At 36.9% G+C, this 18,006-nt stretch overlaps 4 protein-coding genes across 13 annotated transcripts in view; 2 read left to right on the forward strand and 2 right to left on the reverse strand.

The window, feature by feature from the left end:
- The first annotated feature begins 1,139 nt into the window (after positions 1-1,139).
- Positions 1,140-4,087, forward strand: LOC122565979 (pre-mRNA-splicing factor 38B-like). Of its 9 annotated transcripts, none has more exons than XM_043722614.1 (8): positions 1,142-1,410; positions 1,531-1,537; positions 1,602-1,661; positions 1,830-1,885; positions 2,288-2,451; positions 2,540-2,938; positions 3,522-3,758; positions 3,821-4,087. In XM_043722614.1, exons 1-8 carry the CDS (start codon positions 1,330-1,332, stop codon positions 3,885-3,887), a joined length of 1,071 nt encoding a protein of 356 aa, XP_043578549.1. In that variant the 5' UTR covers positions 1,142-1,329; the 3' UTR covers positions 3,888-4,087. The 9 variants fall into 9 exon arrangements, with proteins under 9 accessions (XP_043578545.1, XP_043578549.1, XP_043578546.1 ...); XM_043722615.1 differs by having other exon boundaries at positions 1,145-1,410; positions 2,300-2,451; XM_043722610.1 differs by having other exon boundaries at positions 1,140-1,410; positions 1,602-1,885.
- A 213-nt stretch (positions 4,088-4,300) lies between these two features.
- Positions 4,301-6,937, forward strand: LOC122565978 (glycosaminoglycan xylosylkinase). Of its 2 annotated transcripts, XM_043722609.1 has the most exons (7): positions 4,301-4,478; positions 4,745-4,784; positions 4,894-5,265; positions 5,353-5,653; positions 5,755-6,023; positions 6,111-6,337; positions 6,444-6,937. In XM_043722609.1, exons 3-7 carry the CDS (start codon positions 4,894-4,896, stop codon positions 6,670-6,672), a joined length of 1,398 nt encoding a protein of 465 aa, XP_043578544.1. In that variant the 5' UTR covers positions 4,301-4,478; positions 4,745-4,784; the 3' UTR covers positions 6,673-6,937. The 2 variants fall into 2 exon arrangements, with proteins under 2 accessions (XP_043578544.1, XP_043578543.1); XM_043722608.1 differs by lacking the exon at positions 4,745-4,784 and having other exon boundaries at positions 4,303-4,478.
- A 109-nt stretch (positions 6,938-7,046) lies between these two features.
- The window catches only part of LOC122566054 (protein sickie-like), a 101,877-nt gene continuing 90,917 nt past the window's right edge, over positions 7,047-18,006 (reverse strand). The window contains exons 8-14 of the mRNA XM_043722764.1: positions 13,356-13,439; positions 10,894-11,535; positions 10,274-10,809; positions 9,624-10,154; positions 9,318-9,520; positions 8,867-9,234; positions 7,047-8,708 (exon numbers count right to left, since the gene is read on the reverse strand). Of these exons, the coding sequence (XP_043578699.1) occupies positions 8,550-8,708; positions 8,867-9,234; positions 9,318-9,520; positions 9,624-10,154; positions 10,274-10,809; positions 10,894-11,535; positions 13,356-13,439 (2,523 nt within the window). The 3' untranslated portion in view covers positions 7,047-8,549. The remainder of the gene's footprint in view (positions 8,709-8,866; positions 9,235-9,317; positions 9,521-9,623; positions 10,155-10,273; positions 10,810-10,893; positions 11,536-13,355; positions 13,440-18,006) is intronic.
- On the reverse strand, positions 11,542-13,347 carry LOC122565983. Its single transcript, XM_043722624.1, has one exon. The coding sequence runs from the start codon at positions 12,996-12,998 to the stop codon at positions 12,216-12,218; it is 783 nt and encodes a 260-aa protein (XP_043578559.1). The 5' UTR covers positions 12,999-13,347; the 3' UTR covers positions 11,542-12,215.

Consider the following 18,006-nt stretch of genomic DNA (forward strand, 5'->3'; position numbering starts at 1 on the left):
TATGCGATACATTGAGTTTCTCTGCAATCTCACGCGTTGTACTATAACGATCTGAATCGATAATGGCCTTGATATGGCTCTCATCAACTTCAACTGGACGGCCAGATCGTTGAGCATTTTTCACTGAAAAATCGCCAGAACGAAATTTGGCAAACCAATTTTGACACTGCCTTTCTTTCAAGGTTTCATTCCCATATACAGCACATAACTTTTTGTGTGCTTGCGATGCGTTCTTGCCTTTTCGGAAATAATACAATAAAATATGTCTGAAATGCACGTCTTGTTCTTCCATTTTTAAATTGGGATAAAAACGAAACTAAATAACTAATCGATACAATTTTTCTACTAAATTAAAGGTGGAAGTCCAAACAACAAGAAAACAATATAGGTTAGGTGCTTTGAAGCATTGACAAAACAAAAGAATGTGCTAAGATTACCTATTGACAAAATCCGCAATCGCCTAGTTGCCAATCCAATATCATCACGCTAAATTAAATATCATTTTTAATGAAGTATATTTTCAATGAAAAAGTATATCATGAACAAATCTAAAACATGTTATTTATTAAATTCATTGAAATATTAATTTTGAATGTGTAAATATTGTCTAGTATGTGGCCTGTATTACCACATTCTGGTAACAATATGTTTTCTAGGGAAAGTGTTATTCTTTTGTTATCGAATTTCAAATATAATAACATGTAATCTTTAGATCACACGTTCATTTTTTATATTAAAAGAAGTTTAGAAAATACGTATATTTAAATACAAACTGAATGTAGTTTATTGTATTTTTGTAATAGAGGGTTACAAAATAATTTAATTATAAATATTATTTGAAGATCCCGATGTTCCTTGTATGATTTTACGTGTAGTTTAAAACACGCGATCATGGTTTAAAATATTGAAATATCATTTGCAATAGATACATATAATATTTATTTTATCACAATGTCCGTTCATTAAGGTTTACAAAAATTATTATATGATTACATTTCAATCATTTTTTATGACGATCTACTCAGAGACTGAGGAATCAACAAAGGACAATTTGGTTACTTAAAATACTTGTGTAATTATAAATGAGGATAATACCATGCGAATGAAACCGGATGTTTTGTAGGCCATTTTGTATTCATGCGCATTACCGTACTGTGTCTTTTTTTTCGCTTCCCGTTGACGTCAGTTTTCCGTATACTTGCAAAAGGAAGCGTTATGCGAGCTTCTAAAACTTGTATTTAATTATTTTCAACACATAAATAATTTATTCTTTGTTGTATTTATGAACTTTCTAAACCTTCTGTGAAACGTAACGCGGTGTGTGGTTGTATGGTGAATTTGTTCTGTCCAGTTCATTGTAAGACTTGCAAGTTTACGATACAAACATGCAAGAGGCGGAAGGAGCTGATGGTAAGCAAATATATATTGTATTTTTTGTATTCTTTTCTTAATTCCTTGTTTTTATAATGTTTGACGAAGAGACGAGCTATTTTGTGGCCATTATGATACACATAACCTCTATTCCACCAGTATATATGTATGTTGATTACTATTACTATTACGTGATTCGACAGATACATAAATGAAACACTTGTTCATAGGTTCACCGTGGAACAATTCCAGTGGTTGCGATGAAGAACGTCGTCCAACTCAAAAGGAGGGTAAAAAATCGAATATATTACCTCTATGGGGAAATGAAAGGACTATGAATTTAAATCCTTTAATTTTAACCAATATACAATCATCACATTATTTTAAAGTGAATTTATATGAACTGAAAACATACCATGAGGTTATCGATGAAATTTACTATAAGGTGTCTCATTTAGAACCATGGGAGAAAGGAAGCAGAAAAACAGCAGGCCAGACTGGCATGTGCGGAGGTGTGAGTATGTTTTCTTGTACATCGTTCATTTTTAATTGTTATTTATTGACATAAAACTGAGGCAATCATAGAGATATTACCACATGTATAAAAACAGTCTAAATTTATAGCATTTTAAAGGATCTGGACACTCTATGAAATGAGAACTGCTATTAAAAACAAAAAAGGTGGAACTAATTGAAGTAAATCATTCAAAGTGAAAGTTCTAAATGTTTTAGACTTTCGCTGCTATTAAATAATCAGGCATCAGTATCAAAATATTGGGCTTGAACTGGTCCGAATGCAAACATTGAGCAGACAGTCTCATTTAATACCACAGTTAATTGCAGAGTAGCATGTTCTCGGTCAATAAATTATAATATAATATGAATGTGATTAATTGACTGGGGGGTGTAAATTTAGCGTTTCATGCAGGTCCGAGGAGTCGGTGCTGGTGGAATTGTCTCAACGGCTTATTGTCTACTGTATAAACTCTTCACCTTGAGGTTAACACGGAAACAATTAAATGGTCTTATCAATCACCTTGATTCACCATATATTCGGGCATTAGGATTTATGTACATTAGGTAAGAATATTATTATATTAGATTTTACTTTAAAGAAATGTTCCAATAATTTGATGTATTATGCATATATTATTATTGGTGTTAACAGATATACACAACCACCAGCGGATCTATTCAGTTGGTACAGTGATTACCTAGAGGATGAAGACGAGTTAGATGTAAAAGCTGGTGGGGGACAAGTAATGAAGATGGGTGATATTCTCAAACAATTTCTTACTAAATTAGAGTGGTTTTCAACGTTATTTCCAAGAATACCAGTGCCTATACAAAAAGAACTCGAACATCGATTAGCAGAAAGGTTTCCACAACAATCTATGAATGCTCGAAATGCAAAACCGCCTATTACTCTAAATAGTCATGGAAAGTATAGTAATAGCAGTAGTAGGAAAGATAACGGCAATCTCACCTCACGGAATCAACCGCGGCATATACCAGATAGCGAAGCTCAGTGGGGTGAGGCTGAAAGAACAAGTCACTGGCGAGCCAGGTGCGTCTACGTGGTATGAGTACAATCACGTTACTAATTTGTATAAGATTAATAATATTCTATGAACTTGTTAGGAAAATTGGGTGAAGATTAGAGACGTACCATCTCCTGGAAAATACTCTTGATCTCAGTGTATCATCATTCAGTTTTCTTTAGTACATGTGTATGTTCTTATTTGATTCTTGTACAGTTATTCGCTGGCTTTATAAATTTAGTGCAATGAACTTGTTTTTATACTTATATATGCTATTTAGATTCTGAATATTGAATTTACTGAATTTCTTTGCAAGAGCAACATTCATAAGTTACATAATTTCGAATTTTTTAGAAGTCATCTCGATATTCATTATCTCAATAACTGTACACTAATCTTTTTATATTGGATATCAACGAATGCAAGATTTTTAAATATCTATGAACACTAAAATCTACACAAATATGTAATATCGAGGTGTTTAAGATGAATAATTTCTTGGTATCCATTGTAAATAAATGCAACATATGTATGCACTTGCACAGGCTGATATTTTAAAAACGTTATTCGTTATTCCGCATTACTTCTCTTCGAATAATGTTTTTCTAGATCTGATGAAGATCGCAAGGACAAATACAGAGACCGAGATCGTGAGCGAGATCGTATAAGAGAAAGAGAACGAGAACGTGCCCGAGAAAGAGATCGAGAAAGGGATCGACATTGCAGACGATCAAACAGCCGTGATCGAAGTCGGAGACAAAGAGAACATAGAAGTCGTAGCAGAGACAGATCACATAGAGATAGAAGTAAAGATCGTTATCGTGATAAAGATCGTCATAGGGACAGGTACGTGTGCTTTTTTTAAATATATTTTTAATTATAGACTTCTAATTCCTTGTTAATTACAGAAGAGGATCACCCTATGATTATGCAACAGAACTTGCTCGTGAAAGAGAAAGACAACGAAGAGAATGAAAATATAAGCTGGAATGTATATATCGACATAAATGTTTGTACGAGTGTAACTATAGAGATGAAAACGATTTAGAGCCGAGCCATGCGAACACCACCGCGTTTTGAACGGATTACTTCATTTGAAGTAATAGCCTAAATTTAATTCGATTATATTCACTATGTAGTTTACATGTTTTTATAAAATAAATTCAAGATTATAATTATTGTTTTACAATTCCTTATCCTGCATATGTAATATAATTTTTTCGTAAATGTATATACGAACGTATATGTATATAATTACAGAAAATGTTTCAAATGGATTTCTTCTTAATATATGTGTAATGTAGCAAATTGTATTTATGTTTTCAGAATTAAAGAATGCTATAAAATCGATATTTTTTAATATCTTTTAAATTAATGTTTATTCACAACAATTTCTGATACTAATACAGTGCTTTACGGCGCGTGAGTACTTTGGTTTGAAGTTAAAAATGGCGACGCATACTTGCCGTCCCATCATAGTTGGATGCGACTAAGCAGAGGTTTCATCAAAACATGAAGGAAATATTTATTATCAGGTGACAGCAACCGCGTGGCCAATTTTCAAAGGTGATATAAATAGATGTTTTTCTTTACAAAACAGTTTTTCGGTATTCTTTGAATTCAATTCGTAACTCATATATGTACAGCTTCGTTAAAACTGTGTCGTTATGTTACACGTTACAGTACTTTAACACTTGTTTCATAGAATCTCTTAGATAAAATCGTTATATTTGATTTAGAAAATTGATTTTTGTATTATCAATGTCAATCAGTTTAGTCTTCACAGACTCCTTTTAGTATATACATGCATTAAAATGTTCATTATATGTTAGGAAATTATGTTGAAAAAGAATTCACAAGAACGAAAATGGCGTAAGTATAGATTGATCTTCAAGCTATATAGTCGCTCTGTTATAATATTCAAGTAAACCTGTAGTGCGCCATCTATGTTACGTTTATTCAATTGACATTTTGTTCACAGATGATTGGCCGACGCTGTGCTCTCATCGCTTTGGGCGGTCTTTTGATTCTTGTCCTTAGCGTCAATGTATATTTTATTCGAATGATTGTAGAGAGCTCGTCGCACAAAACTTCTTCTAAAGGCATGCCTATCTCGCAATTAAAGCCAGAACAGGAACAGTTAATATCTCAAGCGGAACAAAATTTACAAGTTTCGCAAAAATCAGTTGCGAAAGATATGATAAAAAAGATTAAAGAGGAGATACAGTTATTACCGTTAAGATATTTTAAGCAAAATACTAGTTACGTAATAGTATTGGAAAGATTATTTACTGAATTAAGGATAATGCCTAATGCTGTTCAAAAAAATATATGGAGTATACCTAACAATAATGTTAGTATTGTATCGAAATATGTTTAGAACGAATAATATAAAATATCTTTTTTATTGTAAATTATTTTTAATAATTGATATTTTTAGTGGCCTGATGCCCATCAGTTAATACCACCGGTTGCGCCTGAATTAGGAACAATTTTAGATATCTTGCGTAAATCAAAAGTGATGCGTGCAGATAACGCACCACTTGGTACGCAATTGAAATTGATGCTAACTTTAGAACACGGGACGAAGGCGATGTTCAAGCCTCAATGGTATTCTAGGGACGCTATTATTCGAGGACCTGTTTATCATGGAAAAGATCGACACAATGCCGAAGTAGTAGCGTTCTATTTATCTTCCTTACTGGCCTTAAGAAGAGTGCCGCTTACTGTTATAAGAAAACGTATGTTCCTATAGAAATTCTAGTAAAAATTTATATATATATATAATTTTACACAGATTGCGTGCAAAACATTTGACTATTTTGTATTAAATCTTTTTTAGTTGACTTAAGGAATGAAATTCGGCCTCGTGCAACTCCTGAACTTTATGCTACTATGTATCAAGATGGTAATGATACTTGTTTGTATGGCGTTTGTCATTATTGCTCTCCCGTGGATCCAGTGTGTGGAGTAGGAGATATTTTAGAAGGTGCTTTAATTTCTTGGTTACCACGATATCTAAGACTTGTAAAACATCGTCATCCATGGCAAAGGACATATAAAAAAAACAAGCTTGCAGCATGGGAAACAGACGATAACTATTGTGAAAAAGTAAGTCTATTAGATAAACGTATGCAACAAGTCTATCTTTCTCTTTCTTTTTTTTCGATAATAACATGGAAATATTCGATTTTTTAGGTGAAAGACACTAAAGCATATTCTCCGCAATCGTCGAGCAGGCTTTTAGATTTAGTAGATACTGCGATTTTTGACTTTTTGATGGATAATGGTGATCGCCATCATTACGAATTAGCACAGAATAATTTTCATAATCCAGCTGTGTTGTTAATTGATAATGGGAAAAGTCTTGGAAATCCTGATATAGATCATTTTGATATTTTAGCACCTTTGTATCAGTGTTGTATGTGCGTATTTATATATGTATTAATCTTGTTTATTTATAATAAAAAGTGCAATGTCTTCATTAAAGTTTTAAATTTTTTAGAATTATTAACTCTACTTTCATTTTAGGATTCACAAAACTACATGGGATCGTTTGAAATTATTTAGTGGTGGTTCATTAAGCATAGCTCTTGCAAGACTTGCTGCTCATGAATCCGCAATGGCCGGTGTTCAACCCCTTGTTACAGAAGCTCATTTAAGTGCCATGGATAGAAGACTACTTACTATTTATGCAGTTGTAGAATATTGTTTGAAAAATAAGAAGTATGCTTCCAACGTTATTTTAGACCATCGGTAGCCTATATATATATATATTTTATCCAATATTTAGTGTGAACTTTAATGCCTAAGATGTTAGGAACACATTCATATTTTATAAATGATATAGGTGCAAACGATACTTTTTTAATGTCATTCCAGTAAAGTTCGTTGAAATTTAAGACTTAGCAAAATATTGCTCGATTATTTATATTTACTACTTAATACTCTTATTACTTCATATTTATGCACAAGTACAATGTATGTATATCTTTGATCTAAATAAAACAGCTTTGCCTATGTAATTTCATTCAATTTATCATTAATACCTAGGTAAAGGATTGTACATACGATTACCGTACAATGTGGAAGATGAAGTTGGTTAAAAAGAACGGTCGAATTAATCCAACCATATGAAGTTTAGTGTGATTTATTTGATGACACAATAATTATCGTTATTTGGATAAAGGTCCAGTGCAGCGTCGTACAGCGTATAAATACGGTACAAACGTAAAAAACCTGTAAATGTGACTGTATAATTATTACATGCACATCGTACTCATGGACATTGTGATACTGATCGAAATCTGAAATCGACTTCAAGGTTTATCAAACATGTACACTATGTATATTCGGCGTAGCCTGTGCTATTTTCTGTTATTTTGGCTTCTGGCAGTTGGTACGTTGCAATCTGATAAATTGCACATAAAGCATTCAATTCCTTTGCTTTCCGTCTCTTTTTTCTTTTATACACTTTACACGCCATAACCAAAATTGATCTTGCAGGCTACTATGGGACTTCGAATCAAATTTGCATCTAGCGTCATCGTACATTCCATTCGTATTTTGTATTTACAATGTTACATGACCAGAATATTACTCACGTATCTTACTGGCTAATTATAAACTTTATTCGTAACATAAATTTAGCGCCATCATCGTTAGGTTGTGTGTGTATATATATAATATATTATATTAACATTTTTTAATTAAATAGAGATTTCGTAGCAAAGTATGTATAAATAGACTATTTTTGCACGCACACCCATCAGTACATACTCACTTCGAACTGCGCTGTATTTCTGAAGGCGAAACAATACTCTGTTGAGCGGTCCGTCCATGAGATCCGTATATCGAATACGATAAGCTATTACCTGAAAGTAGTGGACGTGAGGAATGGTGGTTCCTCGATCCTAAATCTTGGCTCAGTTCGAAGCCCTTTATTTTTACGCCCTATGATAATACTGTTGTATATTCCATCCAAATTTCTCGAGTAGATTCGCGTTAAGCTACACTTAATCGTATTTGATTTGATCATAGAAATGTATCTGTTTAAAATAGACTCGTACTTCCGTAACGGCAGCGTAGGTTATTGCATCGCGTGACGACGTATGCGTTCATACGTCGGTATATTCAAAGAACATAGAAGTATCGCTTGCTTGTCTCTTACTTATTTAATTACATATCACACCGAAGTGCATGACGCACATAAAGATCTAGAATAAATATAGGCCAGCTGTAGGCATTGAAAAATTTTTCTCGACATTTTTAATTTCATTTGTAATGCACATCGTCGCCTCGTGTAAGAGCAAATGGAAGGACATGTTTCATAAAGAGTATCATATCACGCACTGCTGAAAATACCTTAGTCCTCGCTTATAGCTCGATCGTTTAACATTTGATATTTTTTTGTCGTAAAAAGTTAGAAAGAGAAGATTTATATCCTAAAGGTATTCAAAATTTATTTTTGATTCTTTTCCTTCTTTTTTTTTCATTTCAAATTTTCGTATGCATTTATTCTCATACGGCCAAATAGGTATAAATTGTTATTCTTCGAACTGAATATTACAAACTGGCCTGATGCACGATTATATTCAGAAGTTGTGTTTCATTTTCATTAATGAGAGCAGAATTGAATTAAAGTGCTGATTCTACGCCTCTCGACGAAGATGTCGATGAACTTAAATCTTCGGACTGTCGAGTGTGCGACGAGTCAAGGGAGGTAACCGAGTCACTGTCGTTGCTATGAGGACTCGAATAATTGGCTGCTTCCTGTAACCTCATCAACATATTCAGCTGTAACAAAGAGAAATTTTAATTAATTATCATATCACGGGATTCAGGAAGCGCTGAACATAATATACAATGAACTTAATAAATAAGTAGAACTACTAATACTGATTTCCATGTTGTATCATTCAAGAGTTAAATTTATTAAAATTGAAGATACTAACTAGTGGATCTCCTTCTGTATCGCTATGTGTGCTACCAAGGCTTTTCACACTAGATGCGCCGACTCCTGAAGTGTGTCCAGACGTAACAACATCGTAGCCAACGTCCTCAGGTCGCAAACGAAGAAGAGCATCGCTACCACCGTGTACCGCGTGCGTAGAAATCCAGGGATAACTCGATGTGATAAATTGAGCTGGATCTTCCCAGGAGGAATCTCCATTTCCATTTCCACTCACGCGTCTACCGTAAAGTGTTAATCCTTCTCTGACTGCTTCTACCAGATAAGGTACTACAGAGTAGTTCCATAAGTCCGTAAACCATACTTGAGAACCCGTTACTTCCATCGGACAGGACAGAAATAGTCGCGGCCCTAAAAGTTATACGTTTAATTTCATATGTTTATGATGAAGTCGATATTACTGAACTGAGTATAAATATTGTTAATGATCTTACCTATTGTCACATCGGAACTGCTATGGGTTTCTAGGAACTTGTTGAGATGTAGCCACACCCGGGGCAACCATTCGACAACTGCTGCCATTTCTGCGTTTCTAGTTCCGCCACACTCACGCAACTCGTGTTCCAACAGCTTCCGCCTGAGATAACGTCCTAAGAATCCCTTAACTGGTTCCATGTGATTAGCGCAAAGCACCCACCTGAAAATAAGATATTCGTTGCAGAAAAAAAAGGAGCGCTAATAAAAATATAAGACAAGTGGGCTGTCTCTCGTTAAAGGGTAAGTTAGATGATAAGATGTACCTAAAATTGTGATGTAATTGAAGATTCGTGGTACTACAAGTGGCCTGACTCATGGTGCCAATAATAGCTGGACAAGATGAATGTCTAGTACCAAGCAGGCCACTAAATAATTCTCCTAAAGATGCGGCGTGTTGCAAGTTCTCGAGGATGATTACCCTTGGTAGTTCGTCAGCTGCGTTTGAATCACATCTTTCGGCGATATGCGCGAGATATTGCCTGAGTTCTTTGCTGGACTTGTGATCCACATTGAACGTGGCTACCGCCGTAGCATCCTTTGTATCGTTATCGGCGTCGACCAACGCATGAGCTAATTTTCCAGCTAAATAACTCTTGCCGGTACCACTGGGTCCGCACAGAATGACTCTACGATGTTCAGTTAGCAGAGATATCAATCGCTGCACAATGGACCGTGGTATGAGAGTATCCACAGCCAGCCATGAGTAACCGGAAAGCACCAGATAAATGGTTTTCACGTGGCCGATCAAGTAACCGCAAGGAAGCAACTCTGGATGCTGGGAATCCGTGGTACACCTATATCGGAAGATATTACAAAAATATACGTGTAAGTATTTCGGGGTATTTTTATAAAACAAAATATCAGTATACACATCGGTAAGAAAAAGTTAGTATAATTATTATAATACACATACCTAGAAGCTTCTCCAAGGTGATAAGCAGCGACGCATTCGACTCCCAGACCCAAGTTTGTCACAGGATCGACTCTCGAAACGTACTCCTTGAAGCATCGCCTTACAGTGGAATCAAGGGAGTCCCAGGTAGTTTTGTTGCTGATGCAAACGCTCGCGATAATACAATGAGGAGGTTCACCGATGCTGCCATCCGACGTGCTTCCAGTTACGAGATTATAGTTGAAATTTTTCTCGCTACCTAGATAAATGGCAACGTTAATCCTTTTCCCATCCGTATCTTGTTCCAAAGTTGGTTCTCCTGTAGTTGAGGTGGTTGATGGGACAACTGGGTGTTCCGGTACATTTAAATCTTCTAACTGGTCTGCCGTCGTACTGGTATCGCCATTTGAAAGCGCAGCAACGGTGGAAGCTACTTCTGTCATGCTGAAACGTCTGTCTGGATCGCTAGGCAGTGACGACTGGGAGGATGTTAAGGATTTTGACGTTACTAATCTCTGCAGGCGCTCGTTGTTTTGCTTCAGATTAAGCATTTCGTTCTGTAAAGAAAATTTCATTCTTTCATGTCGTACAAGAAAGTTGAAAATCTAAGAATTTTTCCACAAGATTAAAAATATGTTTACCCTCATCTTGATAACAGTGTCTTTCAACGATTCCAGCTGATGCGCCGATGACAGGGCCTCGAGTCTAATATCTGTTAACACAAGATCCTTTTCCCTGAGCTGTTTCTTCAGTTCCACCACGTCTTCGTCCTCTTTTTTGTACAAGGCCGAACTGCTTTTGCTTCCGGTCAATGGATTCTCCACTTCAGGTGATTTCTGTCCGTTACTTCGAGCGCCTTGAGCTCGGGAAGAGTCGTGTTTGGAGGCGCTCGGCAATCTAGGGCTGTTCGGTGCGCTCAGGTCTCCGCTAGCGCTCTCCTTGCAATCTTCGGCGTCGGAAACGGAGCCATGCCTGTTCTTCCGTGATCTCGAGAAAGCCTTTGAAAACGAGCTACGAAGCCAGCCTTTCTTCTTGTGATGGCTGCTGGCAGAACAGGCGCTGCTCAACGAGTTCAACGAAGTGACGCTATCCGCGGACAACTGTCTCGCCATCGAAGCACCCTGATGGTTGCTGTTGCCGGTGCAGCCTGTCGTTCCAGAATCGGAATCGCCGAGGGTGTGACGGCGACCGTTGTTCGCGGGTGGTCCGTTGTTCAAACCAGCTTCCGCGCTTTGCTTGCGAAGCCTTTCGATAGTTTCTCTTAATTCTTGAAGTTCGGAATCCTGAAATTTACAAGTAAATTGTAATCGTATTATTGCTTCTTCTTTTCTCGACCGCAGATTGCAGATTTTATCTGGCGATTTGCAAAGAATGCCGGTACGCTTGTACAAGTTAAGAAAGTTTCGAGTAAATACGCGCGTCCCGAGTGACTGTGCGATTCGCGATATATTCTCGTTGCCTCGAAAGATTTATGAACACATAGAAACGATATTAGAGAAAGGAACATAAAAAAAAGAAACTTTCCTTTTCTTCCATCTAACTGTACGAAACTGTGATAGTATTACGCATGCAGTTTGTCTTTATATTTTATTTCTAGCTTTCAACAACACGAATGCAAGTTATACTACGACGGTAGCTACGCGATTTAATTAATAATTGCGTCGCTATCTGCAAAAATATCATATACTTTTATTCCTTATACCGACGATCATACCAGCGTACTTCGTACCGTAAAATGCATCTTGCACTTGACAGCATAATTAGTCTAATAAAACATCAAAATTTGTATCTATTTCACAACTCGTTACTTAATTTCACTTCGCACTCTAGCCTTTGGTTTACAGTAAATTACGAGATTTTCTTCAAACTTCATCGTATATCTCCTAGTAACTACATCGACTTATTTGCGCATTCGTTAGTAAAGCATGGAAATTTCTCAGATGATAGAACAAACAGAGTAGCTTTATTTTCCGTAGGAGTCGCTTCCGTGAAAGGGGCAAGGCTCTCGGCTGTGACAGCAGGCACAGTTATCCGAATGACTGACCACGGAGTCGCTGCTCCACGATTCAGCCATGCTGAACAATTGTTTTGTGGATTTTGAGCTCGATTCTTTCCTAAGTTTGTCTGGCTTGTTTCCCTGGGAGGTCGACGACTTTTTTCTCAGTTTACCGCCGATTGTCGATTTACGACCGGACGTGCGTATCGTGGTCGGACTTGAATTCGCTGGGGTACCAGAGTCCCTTGGAGTATCCGGATGAAATTTTGGTCGCGCTTTTGTCCTGTTCGAAATATTTTTCAGCCCTCGTTCCAATTTCGCGTGTAAAATACTCAGCGTTTCTAACGTAGCGGTTCGTTGAGCCTTTTGTTCTTGCTTTAAATCCGGTAGCTTCTTCGACGTTTTTACGTCCATATTTCGATGACGCTTAACGTCTTTCTTGAGTTTGCTATCGTCGTTCGGTCTCTTTCTAGAGGACTTGGGGCTGGATAGGCGAGCGGGGCCTCTAAACGAGGTCGAGTTTGATTTAAAGCTGTCGGAATCTGGGACTCGAAGACCGAGAGCCTTTGCGTCTTCTGCAGGGATGGGAATCATGGTGAGACCGTTTAATAGCTTAACCTTATTATCAGGGTAGGCGGATAATAGTTGCATGATTTTCAAGTCACCTGGGCGATTTAATCTTTGATTTGGAGGCGATTTTGGAAACTGCGAGCGATTAATCGTTTGGTCGACGTTTCGATTTGCGTGCATCTTAACAATTTGAAATATGATGCCAGGTTTTCGAGAAATCGTAACTACGAAGGTTAGCTTATAAATAGGGGAAAGGTACAGGGAAATGATCGTTCATTTCTGTCGTATGTGATTCATGGCATCTTTGTATACGGAAAATTAATGGTTCAAGGTGGAAATGTTCATCCCTTTAAATTTCGTGCTATCGTTGCACCGTTACAGACTTCATATTTGAACAGCGAGCCTTTACGATGAAACTTCTATTTGAAGTACAAATTTAGTCGATGGAATTCGATGCGATATTGTTTTTATATCGGTGATTTTATATGCTCGTTTAGAAAGTGTTGAAAACTATTAGGTCGGTAATAGAGCGCTTACTTTCTTTTCCGCCGTTGCAGTAAGTTGTTGTAAACGTTGTGTCATATTGGACAAAGATTGCTCGAACGCGGACACTACATGGGCCTGTAACAGAAAAATTCACAGAGTAATGAGAAACAGCGAACGTTACTCGAAAAAATGATTATAAAGCGTATTGAATAAAATTGAGCGTACTTAAAAAATAACGATCACAGATAAAATAATGTTCATCTCGTCTATCTTCTATCCTAAAACGTTTGAAGAGATCAGCGAAATAATCAGACAAGAGCATCCTATGAATCTTCTACGTCCTAATAATTTTATCAGGAAGCTTTTGAAACAGAACATGGAACTCGGATAACGAGTCGAGTGTTGCAGCCGGGTAGCTATTTCCCACCTATCGATCTCGGTCATCTAATTTTCCTTCCTGTGCTCAATAGCGAGACGATAATTCATATTTTTTTTTACTTCCGTCGAGTGGCCATGCGTAGCAAGTAGCCACAATAAAAACTGATTTTCATAAAGATAGAAAGCGACGAAAATTCTACGCTTGCGGTAAAATGAGCCCTCTCGGCTGTAAATATGTCTGGATACGAAGAAGGTTTCTGATTTCTTTAGCCCTCGTGTATCGTGTACAAAGTTTGGTAGTTTCGAAAGAATGGCTTGAACATAATTTAACCTTTTTCATTTGCTTCGATATAATTATTTGATTCGTGTAATTTTTTTATCAACCGGGTATGTACCAAACGTAATTAAGATTACGCTATCGCTTGGAAAGCAATTAGATTTCTTTTTATCTATGACACAGAGAAACGTCATATCCTATCACGATTTTCTTCCCGCTGTTATTTATTCCAGTCTATCAAATACCCTTGGTAAAGTAACATGGTCGGATGAGCGTCCAACTTCGTGTCCAAGACGTAGGCGAGCTGACCCACAATGCGACCTACACGTTGCTCTTTCAATTTTTCTGGACACTTTTCGTAAGAAGAATGGGAATAATAATGAAGGAAAGAGAATACACGGGGAAGGAGAAAATTCCATGTATCCGGTGTCTGGATAAATAAACATCAGAACGTATACATCATACGGTCGTCTTCTACTCCACGGGGTGCATTTATCGTGGTCACCAACTGTTTCATACTCACTTATTTGAAAGGATAAATAATCGGTTGAAAGATCGCACGTGTCTATAGAAATACAGATGCAACTAAAAAATGTAAATTTGTTATTTTACAAACTCATTTCGAAATCTAGACGACTTTGATATTTTCATAAGTATCTTTCTTCCAAGCATTACGAGTATTACAAATAATAAGTGTTAGAAATATTACGAGTTAATTCATTGGTGGACGACATAAGATAAAACGTGAAATTCGAAATATTGTGAATGTGATTCTCACAATGTAACCGCGAAATTTCGACGAGAAACTACGAAGAGGAAACGAGAAGAAAGAAGGGTAAAGGACGCGTGGATGAGCAACATTTCTACGCGTAATACCAGAGAAATTATTCCGCCTGTAAAGCGGCAACACGGTAATTTTCTCGGACCTATCTCAGGACTCCTTCATTGTCGTAGCTTTTCGCTTCATAACGTAGGATACGGAATGAGCTTTCGCGCTTGCAACGATGATTGCAGGTTGTCAGACACGCGATGTTCCCTCTTTTGTCGGAATGTCAACCTCCACTCGTATTGTTAATATTGTTCGAGTCAATGTCCAAGGTTCAGTGATTTTAAACAGCGATATCATACCGCAATTATTTATTTCTACGAACAAACATTTCTTTATCCGATAGTCTGTGATTTATCACAGACTTTAACTTGAAAATTTCGAATTCAAGATCTTCCACAGTATATATATATAGCTCAGAATAAGTATAGTTGTTCGGATCAGAACAGCTTCCACTGCCGTCAGTGAAGTAAGCGTTTGCTACACAAGAACGGAAATCTCGAACGAGTTGAAGCTACTAAGAAGACCAGTAAATCCCTCGAAAGATCTTGGACGAGCATAAGTATGCGATGCGCTCCCACGCGTGACTCTAACGCGATCGCTATACTGCTTCACCTACCGCCGAATGTGTCAACCGTATCCGTAGAAATATATTTCTTTATCGTATCAGACGTATACGATATGCACGTAAGTGCAGTCCACCTACATGTCGGCTTTGCACCTTCCTCGAACATTCTGTCGAAGCGCACCTCGAACGGTTTCTTTGGGCTTCGTCGCTAAATAAATAAACGATCTTATATTGCCCGCGTCGCGTCCTGTAATACACGTTGAACACAATCGTAAATAACGTTATCATCTGTATTTTATTAATTCCCCTTAGCGTTCTATAGTTCATACAGGAAGATACTTAACAATTTAAAAGAATTGAAACATATTAAATCGAAGACGTTAATTAAGCTGTTATACGAGTTCGTTTCAAAGCGAATTCGAAATTCCGACCATAAATCTTCACATAAGACAGGGAAGAACTTTTATTTTTCTATCGTGATATACCACATAATAATGCACCAATTAAGACGTAAATCTCAATTAACGGAGATGGTAAATATAAGAATGAAGCTAGCAATTAATCCTCGAGGAAGAAGATAATTTATAATCTTCGTGCGAATTTAATTCATAAATATTCACGCGTAGAGGTAGACATTCTACATTTAAATATTGGTCGGATTGAACGCGATACGGCTACTCTGTTTGTCATAGGTGTGTCAAACTTGAGTTTTAAATCTCGTATCTAGAAACGCAGAACAGAGACGTTGGATTAGCTAGCATCTATATTAGCATGGCGTGTCAACGTCGTCGAAGATTAGTTCGTTTTGATTTCCAGGCTTAATGATCAGAGCAAAGTAACAAGTGTACCCAGTGATAACATCGTTCTTTAATTTCCTTTTCTCGCGATCGTTCAAACTCCTACGTTTAATAAACGACCCACGGACGATCGTCGATTCTGATGCATGCGACGCCTACACGTTTCAACTTATCTGCCACAGATAACTGCCATGGTCGGGCTCGCTCTCGATCGATTTGGAAAGTGTCACGTTGTTGTTGTTGCTGTTCTTCTTCTTTCACCGACCTGATCTTACAAATACATACGAAAATCTCTGTATGTTACTTAACTCGTTATTAACATATCGACTACCACACAAATTCTGTGTACTTTTCCTTGGGTGCAACAGATTCAGATATACTACGCTGTGATATCAAATTTTTGCAAAATATTACATTGTATTTGCGCGCTTCTCCTTTTTTGTTGGAACTTACCTTATCTTAAGCATCAAAGTTAACACGAAATATTTTATATTCGTAATCTCTCTTTAGTCAATTTGTATCATTGAATTTTACTCGATTCAAATCGCAATCGCGGAAGGGAATTTCAAGAATTTGCACGATACTTTGTTCGTCTGTGAAGATACTGCTGTTTTACGAAATTTTGAGGAATTGACATACATATTTCATAACGTCACGATGAATTTTCTCCAATTATAGACATTCGTTTTGTATCTCCGGTTTTTGGTAGTTGGACTTTTCTAATCTGTTATTGCGATATACTTATGGGACATTTGTAGGAAAGCTTTTACGCATTATTATTGCTCGGTCCTCGATTTAAAGAGATATATAACTACAGATTGCACGCTTTAAAGTACTTTTTGTAAGCAGTAGAAATGGGTAAAGACTCTCGAGCAAATGGATACTCAGACAAGAGATGTGTGCTTCGTATAATAAAATTCACTTTGCCCACGTCTCAGGAAGAAAAAAATGAGTGCACGTTTTCTGACATCTGTAGAACGTCTGTAGAGTGCCTATCTAAAAAAAAAAAAATAGTAATTTATCGGCCTCGAAATGCTGATCGCACTTGCCTTAGTTTCCCACTGTCTCGTCTTCCTTGATATAATACACCCTGCGAAAGACCTAGTCGTAGATCATCTTTCACCGTTCTCTTTTGCGGTTTCATTTCGACTTGCTCCTACCCACGACGAATACGCCGCTTTTAATTGTACCAAATCAGCGTCCAATACTAATCTGCATCTATCGCGTAGGATCCTTCGATAAGCTCGTACGCTTTCCTCATAAGAGATGCTCCGTAATGGGAAAAAAGTCAAAGTTGTGTCGAGAAACCAGTCGTGATACCGCTATCTACCACGCTTTCGAAACGAAAATTCTCTAGTGGATGATACCGTTCTATCTTTATCTCTGCTTCAGGGATGATATCTTGAAGATATCAAATACTATGTACATTAAACGCGTGGCTTGAAAATATAGATATTAAAATATGCGTCTAATTGGAACAGATTATTCCTTGCTACGATCTATATGAATCTACTACATAGTTACGAATTTTACTTCAATTGTGAGATTTCTTTTTCATTTGCCGAGTCTAATAATGCATACTTTTCTAGGTGTGGGTTCACGCATATAATTCTCCATGGTATTTCATATAAGGCGATTCGCATAAATCATCGTAGAGGAACAGGTTACCCTTCGCCTCGATTCGCGAATCTATTTTGACCAAAAGATAGAATTACAAGTTTTACTTCAGTCGCGAGATTTCTTTTTCATTTGTTCAGTGTAGCGATATACATTTTTTGAATACGAGTTCCTTATAATTTTCCATAAAGTATTTCGCATAAAACGATTCGCGTGAATCATCGTAGAGAGGGATTTTC

The sequence above is a fragment of the Bombus pyrosoma genome, linkage group LG3, assembly GCF_014825855.1.
Source record: "Bombus pyrosoma isolate SC7728 linkage group LG3, ASM1482585v1, whole genome shotgun sequence".
NCBI lineage: Eukaryota > Metazoa > Arthropoda > Insecta > Hymenoptera > Apidae > Bombus > Bombus pyrosoma.